The 13407-nt window shown below is 36.7% G+C and overlaps 1 protein-coding gene and 1 long non-coding RNA gene across 2 annotated transcripts in view; both read right to left on the bottom strand.

The window, feature by feature from the left end:
• The window catches only part of LOC146471499 (low choriolytic enzyme-like), a 38061-nt gene extending 34274 nt beyond the window's left edge, over positions 1 to 3787 (bottom strand). The window contains exon 1 of the mRNA XM_085120757.1: positions 3724 to 3787. Within this exon, the coding sequence (XP_084976883.1) occupies positions 3724 to 3787 (64 nt within the window). The remainder of the gene's footprint in view (positions 1 to 3723) is intronic.
• Positions 3788 to 9801: 6014 nt separating this feature from the next.
• LOC146471498 (uncharacterized) lies at positions 9802 to 12934 on the bottom strand. The gene is made up of 2 exons (XR_014866663.1): positions 12569 to 12934; positions 9802 to 11581 (listed from the first exon to the last, which is right to left on the bottom strand). It is a non-coding gene; the product is annotated as an uncharacterized LOC146471498 (long non-coding RNA).
• Positions 12935 to 13407: the final 473 nt, after the last annotated feature.

Raw genomic sequence — 13407 nt, 5'->3', positions numbered from 1 at the left:
TCCTCGTTTGCAAGAACAGTTGATCTTGCTTGGTCTTGAATGAGTATGATAGCTCCTAACTAATTAACCTTTAACTTAGAGCGCAGCAAGGTTCTTTTGGCATCAGTAGCCAATCAGACACTGGCATCGTAAAGAATCTTTATTTGGACGGAATTAAATCCAAAGTGCCCTTAATAACTTGATCGTAACTTGACAGGAAATTGTTAATTTTTCCCCGCATAACAAAATTAAAGAAAAAAAAAAGATTCACATCTTTCTTTGAATCTGAAAGACTCATATCACACGCCGACTTTGAGGCTTATCAGCGAAGGACTTTTTACATTAGAAGAATGTGCGGAAGCAATTAGCGGTTTTCAAAATGACAAAACACCTGGTTTCGACGGCTTCACTGCCACCGGTTTTTAATCGTCGTTTTTGGCACCGCTTGAAAAAATAATGGTTGACAACGTGAACTCTGCTTTCCAAGTAGTAAGTCTGCCAATCTCCCAAATACTCGGAATTGTGCTTCTAATTCCTAAAAAAGGACAATTACTTAGAATTCTTTAAAAATTGGAGGCCAATCACCTTGCTAAATACCGACTATGAAATTGACACAAAAGCTATTGTAATTTCTCATATTACTGTTTATTTGTCTCTAATAGTTAGAAAAACACAAGTTATAGTTTATGGCTACGATTTTTTATTAGTAATGATTGTACGACTTGTACGTATACTAAACTTGATTGGAATTTTTTTCTTTCAATAGTTGAAATACTTATATCAAAACAAAAAAAAAGTCTTCAGTTTTGTCGATATAATTGTTGAAGTGTGCTCAGCTTATCACAGTCTCTCAAATGTTGCATCATAGATGGAGTTGAAGTTTAAATTGATAAATGTGGTAATACCATGTATTTACGAGGACGGTGAAAGAGTTTCAACCCAGTGAATGCGAACAAACTGGGAAAGTTTATTTTTTCCGTCAGTGATAAGCTTATCATACAATCTGAAATATATAGCTCGCTCTTGAAAGTTCCTCTTGAAAAGGATAGCTAGGTAAAGTTTATTTAAATATGCATATTGGCTTTTAAAGCACTGCGATACTTGTCGGGTTGCTTGCTCACTAAATGAGAATGTTATTAAAGTACGATATAGACTAAGTAAAAATGATCTGAACGGTTTTAGTTTTGAATTTTCATTTTTTAAATTTTATGCACTGAAGAACTTACAGTATATGAAAAGAGTAAGATACTCATCTCCAACGCACTTTTGTAGTAGGTTTCGGAAAGATTAAAAAGCATTCAAAGCCAGCAATGCATTAAATCACACCTACAAAACTTTTAATTGTGCTACTGCTGATGATGCAAACTGTAGATTTTTACTGCGTGCCTCCTCTTTCACTTTATCAATTTGAACTGATTTATAATTATGCTTTCCAAAATGAATAATAAAACATCAACAACAACAACGACAATGTATTCAAGTTCGGCAATGCCTAGAATTGTAGGGAATGAACTACTAATTGGACTGCTGCTGACGCAGCTTTATACCCTTAAAGGTGTCCTAAATAGGTTGACTGTTAGTGGGAAGAGCAATAACATCATACTTACAGCGACGTTTCGTGCTTAGGGCAATGCTAAGCTACCTCATTATTCCTATTTTGCAAGATTCAAACATTTAAGCAGAAGCACTTCTTGGATATTTATATTCCAAACGACCAAACACGACAAGTAAAGTACCTTACAGACTTATCTACATCAGTGCTAAAGCAAGGTGTTGATGAAAAGGTGTTGCTTGGTGGGGATTTTTATTGTGCTTTGAATGACATCGATGAACGTGGAAGGCGCTCTTTTGAGAGCAACTCAGTAGTGATTAAAGAAATTAATGAGCTGACAAATGATCTCGTAGATATGTGGAGACAAAAGCATCCCGGCACTCGTGCCTTCACCTTGAGCAATGCATCCTTGAAAATTCAACTGATACAGACTAGACCGGCTTCCTTTTTATCGTCTCGAAATATGCAACATCTCATTACCTCTTGCCAGATAGTTCCCACAACTTTCACAAATCATTCGGAACTAAGGCTGTGTATACACCTTAAACAAAAAGAAACGAAGCGACGACCAGGATTTCTCGAACATTTAATAACTCCTTGCTTACCAACAAAGAATATATAGAATTTACACCAGAAATATTCCCACATTTGTATCAAAGCATGAAGATCGTGTAGACAAAGGGTAATTTTGGAAAATTATTAAAATGGAAATTAGAGCCACTACAATTTTGTTTGCCACACAAAAAGCCAAACTACTGAGTAATCGGAAGGTCTTAGGTTCGACTCCTGATAGGAGCACTCGGATTTGTTTTTTTTCTTTTTTCCCGAGTATGCCTGTGTCACTTTCTGGAATAATGCATCATTCTCATTGATGAAAACGTTTAAAAGACTGCAACGGAAAGGAACTTCATAAAATAAACTTTGCTGGTCAAAAGTGCTCCTCAAAGGGTAACTTTTTATCGTAAAGAAAACTTAATTCCTAGGTGTAAACAAAAGTTGATCTTCCTTGCTCCCATATGTGTATGACAACTGCTATCTAACCTTTAGTTTGAGCACAGCAAGCTTCCTTGGGCATCAGTAGCCAATCAGACACTGGCATAGTAAATAATCTTTATGTGGGCGGAATCGAACCCAAAGTGCCCTTAACAACTTGAACGTATGACAGGAAAATTATTCCTTTTTTCCGCATAACAAAAGAAAAGCGAAACATTTCCATCTTTCACGCACCTACTTTGAAGCTTATCATTGAGAAGAACTATTAACATTGGAAGAATGTGCGAAAGCAATAAGCGGTTTACAAAATGACTAACCACCAGGATCACCCGGCTTCACTGCCCATTTTTATCGTCGTTTTTGGTTCATGCTTGCAAAAAATAATGGTTGACAGCGTGAACTATGCTTTCCAAGAAAGAAGTTTGTCAGTCTCCCAAAGACTCGGGATTATATCACTTATTCCTTAAAATGAAAAGAACTTAGAATTCTTGAAAAATTGCAGGCCAATCACCTTGCTACCGATTATAAAATTGCTACAAAATCTATTGCAATGCGTCTTGAAAAAGAATGACCAAAGATTATTCATCCATATCAAGCAGGATATATAAAAGGTAGATGTATTTCAAAACGTTAATGCAAACGTTTGAAAGACTGCAACAGAAAAGGACTTCATAAATATAAAATACACTTTTCTGATAATTGCTTCTCTAAGGGCAACTGTTCATCGTAATGAAAAAAAAAATGAAACAAATAAAAAAATAAGAAACTTTAATAAGTCGAGGAATGTTTTATTCTATGTTGGGATGTTTTTTTGTTGTTTTGTTGAAATCAGCTCTCCTTTAGGACTACGTTTAATCGATATACACCCTTAACTAGAGACTTGGATGGAAGGTTCCTGTTAGTACAAAGGGCAATACCATCATGCTCACAACACTTCGTGTATCTATCATTTCTTTTTTAACAATGAAACATGGACATTACTTAATATTCTGACCATGGAGTAGAACTGTGCGTTATCCAGAGATACGGGTTAGGTCAGGACTATATTCAGCAATGCATGAGCAGAATCGCACCCAGCGTTTTGTGATAATGTCGTGAATTTTACAGAACTACTTTTGATAACAAAAAAAATAAAATAAAATAAAATACGCGAAGTATGAAACAAAACAATTATAGCCACTATGGCATCAAATGCTTACCATCAGGATTGTGATCCGAGCTGAATGCTGCTCTACACAGCAAAATTACTAGGAGCCACTTCATGCTTCCTCGTTTGCAAGATAGATACAACTTTTAGTTGATCTTGCTTGGTCTTGAATGAGTATGATAACTCCTAACTAACCTTTAACTTATAGCAAAGCAAGGTTCCTTTGGCATCAGTAGCCAATCAGACACTGGCATTGTAAAGAAACTTTGTGTAGGCGGAATCAAATCAAAGTGCCCTTAATAACTTGATCGTAGCTTGATAGGAAATTGTTAATTTTTTTCCCGCATAACAAAAGAAAAACAAAACATTTACATCTTTCTTTGAATCTGAAAGAGTCATATCACACACCGACTTTGAGGCTTATCAGCGAAGGACTTTTAACATTGGAAAAATGTGCGGAAGCAATTAGCGGTTTTCAAAATGACAAAACACCTGGTTCCGATGGCTTCACTGTCGCCTATTTTTAATCGTCGTTTTCGGCACCCGCTTAAAAAAATAATGGTTGACAACGTGAACTATGCTTTCCAAGTAGTAAGTCTGTCGATCTCCCAAATACTTGGAATTGTGCTTCTTATTCCTTAAAAGGGCAATTACTTAGAATTCTTAAAAAATGGGAGGCCAATCACCTTCCTAAACTGATCGACTATAAAATTGACACAAAAGCTATTGTAATTTCTCATATTACTGTTTATTTGTCTGCAATGCCTAGAATTGTAGGCAATGAACTTTTAATTGGACTGCTGCTGGCGTCGCAGTATACCCTTAAAGGTGTACTAAATAGGTTGCCTGTTAGTGCGAAGAGCAATAACATCATACCCACAGCGACGTTTCGTGCTTTTGACAATGCTTTCTTTAACAATAAAAGATCGACATTGCTGAATATCTTGACTCATGGAGGATCGCTGTGCATTACACAAAGAGAAGGGTTTGGTAAGGGATAAAGCCGGCAATGCAGAAACGCTCTTCGCGCTTTTTGAAAATATCGTGAAATTTCGTAGCTTGGCTTTTCAAAACAAAACAATAAGCACAAATACAACGCCAACTGAAAAATGCTTAACATCAGGATTTTGGTCCGAGCTGAATGCTGCTCTACACAGCAAAATAGCTAGAAGCTTCCTCATTATTCCTATTTTGCAAGATTCAAACATTTTAGCAGAAGCGCTTCTTGAATATTTATATTCCAAACGACCAAACACGACAAGTAAAGTACCTTACAGACTTATCTCAGTATCAGTGTTTAAAGCAAGTTGTTAATGAAAAGGTGTTGTTTGGTGGAGATTTCTATTGTGCTTTGAATGACATCGATAAACGTGGAAAACGGGCTCTTTTGAGAGTAAAACAGTAGTCATTAAAGAAAGTAATGAACAGACAAACACTTTTAATGGAGTACGTATGTGAAGACAAAAGCGTCCTGGCACTCCTGGCTTCACCTGGTGAACTGATAGAGATTAGACCGGCTTCCTTTTTATCGTTTCGAAATACGCAACATCTGATTATCGTTATTTTCTCAGATCACTCGTGACTTAACAGCTGTGTACAAACCTTGAAGAAAAAGAAACGAAGCGAGGACCGGGATTTTGGAAATTTAATAACTCCTTACTTACCAACAAGGAATATATAGAACTTATCACTAGAAGTATTCCCACATTTGTATCAAAGCATAAAGATCGTGTAGACCAAGGGTATTTTTGAAACATGATTAAAATGGAAATAAGGGCCACTCCAATATTGTTTGCCAAACGAAATGCCAAACAAAAACGAGATGAAGAGCCTTTACAACAATTTAGCAACTTACAAGAACAACTGCGGTCCAGTTTTAACGGGATACCTGTCAAACTGAAACTGATTGAGTCAAGAACAAACTTTAAAAAAAAAACATACTGGAAACAGTACTCGGGAAGAATGCTCCGTACCAAAGCTCGATGCTACGTATTCAGGAAGAAAAAACAGCAAATACTTTTATAATCTAGAGAAAAGAAGTCATAACACATAACTACGCTGTCAACAGAAAACGATACTATTTTATCCGACAATTCTTGAGGACGAAGAAGGTAATTTTGATATATATATAAAAAAAATTCTACGAATCCAAACATATCGACCCAGAAAACAAAACACTTTTATCTTTGTTTGAATCTGAGATTCACATCTGAACTACTACTACTACTATGCTACTTTGAAGTTGGTCAGTGTGAAGTGACTTTTAACATTAGAATGATGTGCGAAAGCAATTAGCGGTTTTTAAAATAAAAAAAACACCTTGATCCGATGGCTTCACTGCCGAGTTTTATCGTCTTTTTTGGCACCTGCTTGAAAAAAAAATAATAAGGGTTGACAGCTTTAACTCTACTTTCCAAGTAGGAAGTTTGCCAATCTCCCAAAAACTCGGAATTACGTCTCTTTTTCCTTAAAACGACAAGAACTTAGAATTCTTGAAAAATTGGAGGCCAATCGCCTTGCTTAATACTGATTACAAAATTGCCACAAAAGCTATTGCAATGTGTCTTGAAAAAGAATAACGAAAGACTATTCATCCATGTTAAGGAGATTATATAAAAGATAGATATATTGGTGAATGTATTTCCGAGACAACGTCGTTTACGAAACAGAAAAATATGCTGGTGCATTAGTGTTCCTTGACTTTGAAAAAGCCTTTGATTCTATCGAATGGATTTCCGTAACTTCGGCACTGGATAAAAGTATTGTATAATTTGCTCAAGCTGTGTTCTCAACAACGGTTTTGGAAAGAATCTGACTTCACGCTATCCAGAGCAGTTAGACAAGGATGCCCTCAGTCCGGCTTACTTTTCATTATGTATGGACAAGACTCCGACATAAAAGGTATTATTATCGCTCCCGGAAAAACGGCGAAACTTTCTCAATTTGGAAAACCAACGAATCAAGAGAGTTGATCACACGTTGTCGTTAGGTCTTACTATCGATCGGGACGATCGACTTCCTTGGTCCAACCACATTAGCGAAGTATGTAAAAAGGTATCCTAAGCAATAGGTCCCCTGAGGCGTATTAGGCCCTTCATCTCTCAATCTGCCTTAATGCAAATTTATAACGCCCTTATCCAGCCACATCTCGACTACTGTGGCCCGGTTTGTGATGGCTTAAGTAACCAACAGAGTGGAAAAAAACTACAAAAACTACAAAATCGTGCAGCTATGGTGATTTTGAGGGCCAATTACGAAACAAGCTCCATGTATTATGCTCCCAGAAACACTAAATTAGGACACACTGTCAATAAGACGAAAAAAGCAAAAACTAGCCCCGGTGTATTTACTGGATCTTTTCAACGAACGAAGCACGGACTATAACTTAGGTAATTCGTCTCATAAATTGACCTTGCCCAAGCGCGCACTAACTATCTTAAACTTAGCCTTCAGCTACAGTGGCGCCCTACTATGGAACACAAAACCAGAAAATGTAAGAACAATTAAATCAATTAAGTAATTCAAGAAGGAAATCCAGCAAATATTTAATTCATCGGCTTTTCACTTGGCATCTTGTAACTGACAGTAATTAAATAGTTTTTACTTTTTATGATTTAATATAACTATTTTGTAAATTAGTGAAGATTTTTACCGAGTAAAATAAAAATCAGACAACCATATTTGTTAAAGAGGATCAATCAACATGCAACTTGTTCTTCACTCTACTCGACAAATTTGAAAGCGTTTCTTTCCTTTGGATAAACCAGTCCAAATCAGAACTCTTATGGTATTAGGATCATCGCGTCTCTACGCAAAGATAAAATCTTCAATCTCAAACTAAGCGAAGAACCAATATACGCTCTCGGAATATATTTTCTTATAATAACGAGCTTGTAACGGAAATAATATGTGTGACAAGCTCAGTTGACTAAAGAAAATGCTTTAACTTTGGTCTTCTAGAGACATTTCCATTTATGGCAAAGTTAACGCAGTCAAAACATTTGCCCTTTCGAAACTCACTTTTGTTTGCAGCGTGCCTGACACTTCCGACTGCTTTACCGAAAGCGTTAATAAAATAATTCTCAAGTTGATTTGGAAGTATAAGCAGCCTAAAAAAGAAATCCACGATCATAAAATGAAAAGAAGAAGGAGGCTTACACATGACTGACTTCACAGTGTTTGAAAAAGACTAATCAAAGTTATGTTGGGTATGGCGCTTATGTTCTACTGATCACGCTCCGTGGAGAGCTATTCCGAAATTTTTACTATCCAACGCCGTAGGTGGCACATTAACCTTCCACTGCAATTACAAGACTAACTGCATAAAGCCCTCTTTTCCTACGCCAACTGTACAAATGCTACCTTGTAAAATAATGTTATCTGTTGATTAATCGTGAAAATCTCCCCCCTCCTACGGCAGATAAAAAACTGAGCAAATATGGCTTGGGTCCAGTAATAGAATAAGAAAAATATGTTGCCATATATGAACTAATAAACTTACTTAATCGCTTGATCGTTTTATTATTTTTTTTTTTCATACACTTTCCTTACAGAAACAATGCCCTATGTATACACTGCACTTTGGATTCGATTTGCAAAAGGCAGTCAAGAAATGGAAAGACAAGAGCGTTCCTTGGAATCATTCTAAGCTTACTTTAAAATGACTTTCAACCTATTATTCGACTTTAAATTAAATCTATTATTCGGAGGGGAGCACTAATTCGAGGATTTATTGTATTGTATTTTCAGTAAAAATGACTTTCGAATAATTTAAAAAATATAATGAAAAATGTACATAGAAACATTGCATTTAAATTATTAGCTACATCAAAAAGTGTAAGTGAGAAGTTTTGGCATTGGCGCTGTGTCAGTTTTTATTTTGCGAGAGATATTGGTGAAAAATGCGGCAATAAACAAAATCACCCCGTAAAAATTGATTCATTATTTACTTGAAAACGCTCTTACAGATTTGTTCATAATTTCGCCTACAAATCGTCTACATTGAGTAGTTTAAATCTCTAAAGTTTCGTCGTAAAGTGTCTGACTTGATTTTAAAATAATTGGCAATTTTTAAAATGAGAGGCTTTACACTACCGTTGCTATGGTTATAGTCGTTGCTTGGAAACCGAAAAGAAAATTAACTTTCATCATAGGTTGAAATAATGATGTAGTATGAAGGAGATCGAAGTTTATCTTCTATGCGAGTTTGTAATTTCAAAACTTCCACACTAAGTCAAGAAAAACTGCTTAGAGCCTCCTTAAACGATACAAAGGATGTGTTTTGTTTATGCTAAGTGATATGTTAAGTCATGTATCTGTGGAATACTATAATGAATTTCTGGTATTTTCAACAAACTTGATAAGGAAATTTGGCCCCCGCTAAGAGATTCAAGAGCTGAGCTCTTGGTCAGAACGAATGCTGCTTGAAACGTCAGCGCTCGAATCTCTGAACTGTGGTCAAATTACCTTATCAAATCGGTTGAAAAAACGAAACTTGTATTGGTTCCCACTCCCCACCGACAGAGCGCAATTGTTTCTTTTTTTGTTACTGTTCGCTTATGTGTCTGGAGAATATAAGCTATTGTAGCTTCACCTATGCACAATTTTTTGCTAAGTAAACTTAGGGGCCGTTGTTTCTGTTATTTGTTGTTGTTGATTTTTTTTTTAAAGTGATGGAACTAATCCGAGTTTGAGACATTACGAGACCTGGCCATTTGCACGAGCAACGTGATATCGATTGATGGACTAAGAAATTGAGTTTTGTTCAAAGGAGACGGAGCGTTCTATTTTCGTGATAGTATTTATCTAACGCCGGGCGAAAAAAAGTTGTCAAGTAAATTTCTGCGCTGAATGGCGAGTCTTTGTAAGATTAAGGCCAAATCAGCGCATTTTCTATTGATCAGTCGTGGTTCGAATAACGCCGAGGTCGAAGATGTTTTCCCTTGTCTCGTGCGATCCCCCAAGTTACTAGAGCTAACGCTCAGGTGGAATTTCATGGGTTCACCTTAGCACTTAAACACACGCTTTAGAGTTAATTATCCGCGCCATCATTTGTACCCTTTTAAAAATACGTTTAGAACTTACAAGAATCAAAAAAGTAACAATAAGATGCATTAAGAATACGATGTACTTAAAAAGAGAAAAACATGTTTATTCGAGTTAACGGTGATTACACCTCTTGACTTATTTTTGAGACCTGGCATTAAAGCAAGTTAGCACGCAATATGAATATATATTCTGACTCCAAAAAACACGCAGTCGAGACCCTCCTTTAAAATTGACACCACATGCAGTTACAGCTTGTCATAACGGGCGTTCACTGGGCCTCAGGATCACAATTTATATCCAAACTCTTCCTCAGTAATATAAACACATCCATAATATGAATAATCTGTTTTGGTCCCGTGGGCGTTAGCCTCCCATGCAGTCGTTTTTAGGGGACTAGGTAATACGAGTCCCCTAAAAACGATTGCGTGGTAGGTTACTTGGATGTCGATAATAGAGAGATTTAGAATCGCCATTACGGCAAACGGCAACGTGAGATTCGTGTTTATGTCTGCTTGAAAAAAATGAGCACATAGATAAGAATAATGTAGAACAATTTTGGCTTTTGATGCTAACCCCAAATTGCTAACTTTTACGGATAAACTGAAAACAGCGAGCGGCAAACGTAGGATAAACACGGCCGGCCGCCATTTCTGCCGTTTGCCTTTTGCCGCAAAGGTAATTCTAAATCTCTCAATTAAGGCGCTTTCAAATGGCAAACAAAAGTTGGCAAATTCGAGTTGAAATTTGTGAAGTTCGCAACAAGAGTTCTGTTGGTAAACGTGTGTTCGACGGCGTGCGAACAACTGTCTAACTCTAGTTGCTCTCTTTTAACCAATCAAATGTCGCGCTCTTTTCACGTGATGAAACGTCATTTGTGACTATCTGCACAAAATGGAGAATGGAGACTGTATTAAGACGAGATAACAGCTTCGTTGAAGTTCATCGAAGAAATTCAAATAGCCCATGTATATGGGACGTGCCAAGAGACGCTATGTTGCTATTTCTTTAGTTTATTTTGTTTGTGAAGGTTTGACGAGTGAAAGAAAGCGTTTTCTGTTTAAAGTTTTCCAACTCGAGTTTGTAATTGTTTGTTTGCCATGTGAAGAAGAGCAGTGATACCTGTAGAGAGGTCAGACTGCTTCTCACTCTTATCGGTTACAACAGCATCAATAAAACTTAGCATTACCATAAAAAAGTCAACACGATCGACAACTTCAAAACACACAAGCCAAGTACGTGAACTTAGCAAATTAAGTCATGTCATCTACTTTCTGTAAGTGAGACTAAAGAATTTTAGCTTTATCATTCTTTTTTGCATGTTGAATTACGTTTCTGTATATTCAGCGAAATGCGGTTAATATATCGTTGTACCTCATTACAGCAATGTATTAAGGTATTTGAAATTAACACAAAATGAGTGAAAAAAGTTGAGATAATGAAACGTGAAAGAGCAACTGAAAATAGGTAAAACAACGAAGAGCTGATGCCTCGTATATTCAAGTTCTTTCAGACGTACATACTGAGCTGACTGTCGATAGTACACTTATCAGAGCTCGAAAGCTGAAGTTCCAAGTTAAAAAAAAAATTTAGCGATGTGGAAATTAACGCTCAACTTTTTCAAAGTTATTAACCCTCAAGGAAGTTAACGCCACTGAAAAGAAAAGAAACGTTGATTAAAATTTCTCGTAGAAAAGCATTCAATCGCAAGAAAATTAAACAACAAAACAACGAAACCAAAATACTGCTAAACCCCTGAATACGCGAGTAATGTCCGTTATTTTCAAGTTTTCTAGAGTCACACCTTACTAACACTACAAATGTAACACGATTTCACGTCACCACGTCTGCAACGGGATCTCCTCCTGCATACAAAAATAAAAAGATAAATATATAAGGAAGTAACAAATAAGCAAATAAATAATTAATAAATTAAAAGACAGACAGAGAAACGGACGGACGGAAGGAAAGACAGGCAAGTAGCAGGCAATCAGGCATAAGGTAGCGAGGTGTGAAAATCAAGAACATTTTAAAATGGGTCTACACAGAACTTAAAATTTACGCCACTGTTTCAGATTATTAGTAGCCAGATTGATATTCCAAGCTAACAAGCGAGGAGTAACCCATGATTTAAGACAATATTCCCGGAAATACTGGATAGAGATGATAGATGAAGGTACAGACTTAGCTCGGTGTCGTTAACCTATAGTCTAACCAGCGCAGACCGGCGAAGTTTATAATTAACGTTAAACATTAATTGAACCAACAACACCGATGAATTTGATTAGTTAGGTGATGAAAAGTTGACGAAAAAATATATTGCAATTGTACAATTTCCAATGATACAAGTAAACCTCAAGATTAAAGGCAAGGTTTAAAAACAGAAGGAGCTGTCGCTGGGGTGAGAGCTCTCCCCTCCCATCCATATGGCCAGGGTTTAATTCCCGGAGTACACCGGTTTTACTCCCTGCACAAAAACCAACATATAAAAATTCAATTTCGACTTGCAAAGAATGCACGAAGAGCTACTCTGTGTATGTACTACTGAAATTCCCATATATTTTTATTTATTTATTTATGCCGATAAGGCGCGGCATTAGTTTTGTAGCAGAGACAACATGCTTCATCTTCCAACACTTTCTTTACCAGTGTTAAAGTTTGGAGGGCTATCTGAGCAACCATATCAACACTTTTTGTGTTGATTAGACATTACAAAACAGCACATAAAATAAGCCGCTGAAATAGTCTTGTTCTTTTTGACGATATTTCATTATTCTCAGTTTTTATGATGGCGAGCCTGGTACATAAAAGCAAAGATTTACGAGAGAGATTTTAGTTTCTCCAATTCTAACCTCACACTCCACAATAACGCAGATAACACTCTGGAGATCTTTTTAACTCGTAAACGTAGAACGCGCCACAGTTGCGAACACGGATGGTAGTTGACCAGCGGCAGCAGTCATTACTCCAGTGAAAGCAGACTTTGGCGTTGGTAATTTGACCAGCGGAAGGGTGACGGCCTGAGAGCCACCCTGGTGCATGCGCCCCACAACGATTCGTTGGTACACAACTAGTGGGCATCTGGTTTCCTGATGCTCCTGAGAATCTGTACCACCTAGTCGCCAGTCCACTATCACATTTGTATGGTCCTCTGTTGTATCCTTGTGCTCTCGTGGCATCGTTAAGCAGTGTGTGGCCATTGCTGCTGCATTCTGGAATTCGAAATTGGAAAGATGAGTTAATCGCTATGTAGTTTCCGGAAATTGTAATTTCAAATAAATTCATCAACATTAAAAATCGTGTCAGTAAGCCATGTTATTTGAAGCAATAACGGATACGTGAATCGTAATAAAATTGCTATTTTTTTTTCTGCGCGATGAGTAATTCTTTTAGCAAAATACTCCTCATATCGAATACAGGAAAGTTTGACTTAAGTCAGACTTGTATGAAATTCAAACAGGTGTGCGAGTCAAGTATCTATATTCTTCTAACAATAGTTAGCAACCTTCAGTTATGGATTTTCAGGAGGTGCCCAAAGAGATTCCTGGCCCTGTTATTAAGTAATAAAAGAAAATAAATAAAAAAAACAAAAAAAAAAAAAAAAAAACAAGAATAACACTTGAACATGAAAAGCCTTAACACACAGAAATCTTGATTTTGACGGATACCCTAACACGTAGAGAAAGTTTTT

Source organism: Pavona decussata, unplaced genomic scaffold (assembly GCF_977016875.1).
Source record: "Pavona decussata unplaced genomic scaffold, jaPavDecu1.1 SCAFFOLD_102, whole genome shotgun sequence".
NCBI lineage: Eukaryota > Metazoa > Cnidaria > Anthozoa > Scleractinia > Agariciidae > Pavona > Pavona decussata.
This window is presented reverse-complemented; position numbering and strand designations above follow the sequence as displayed.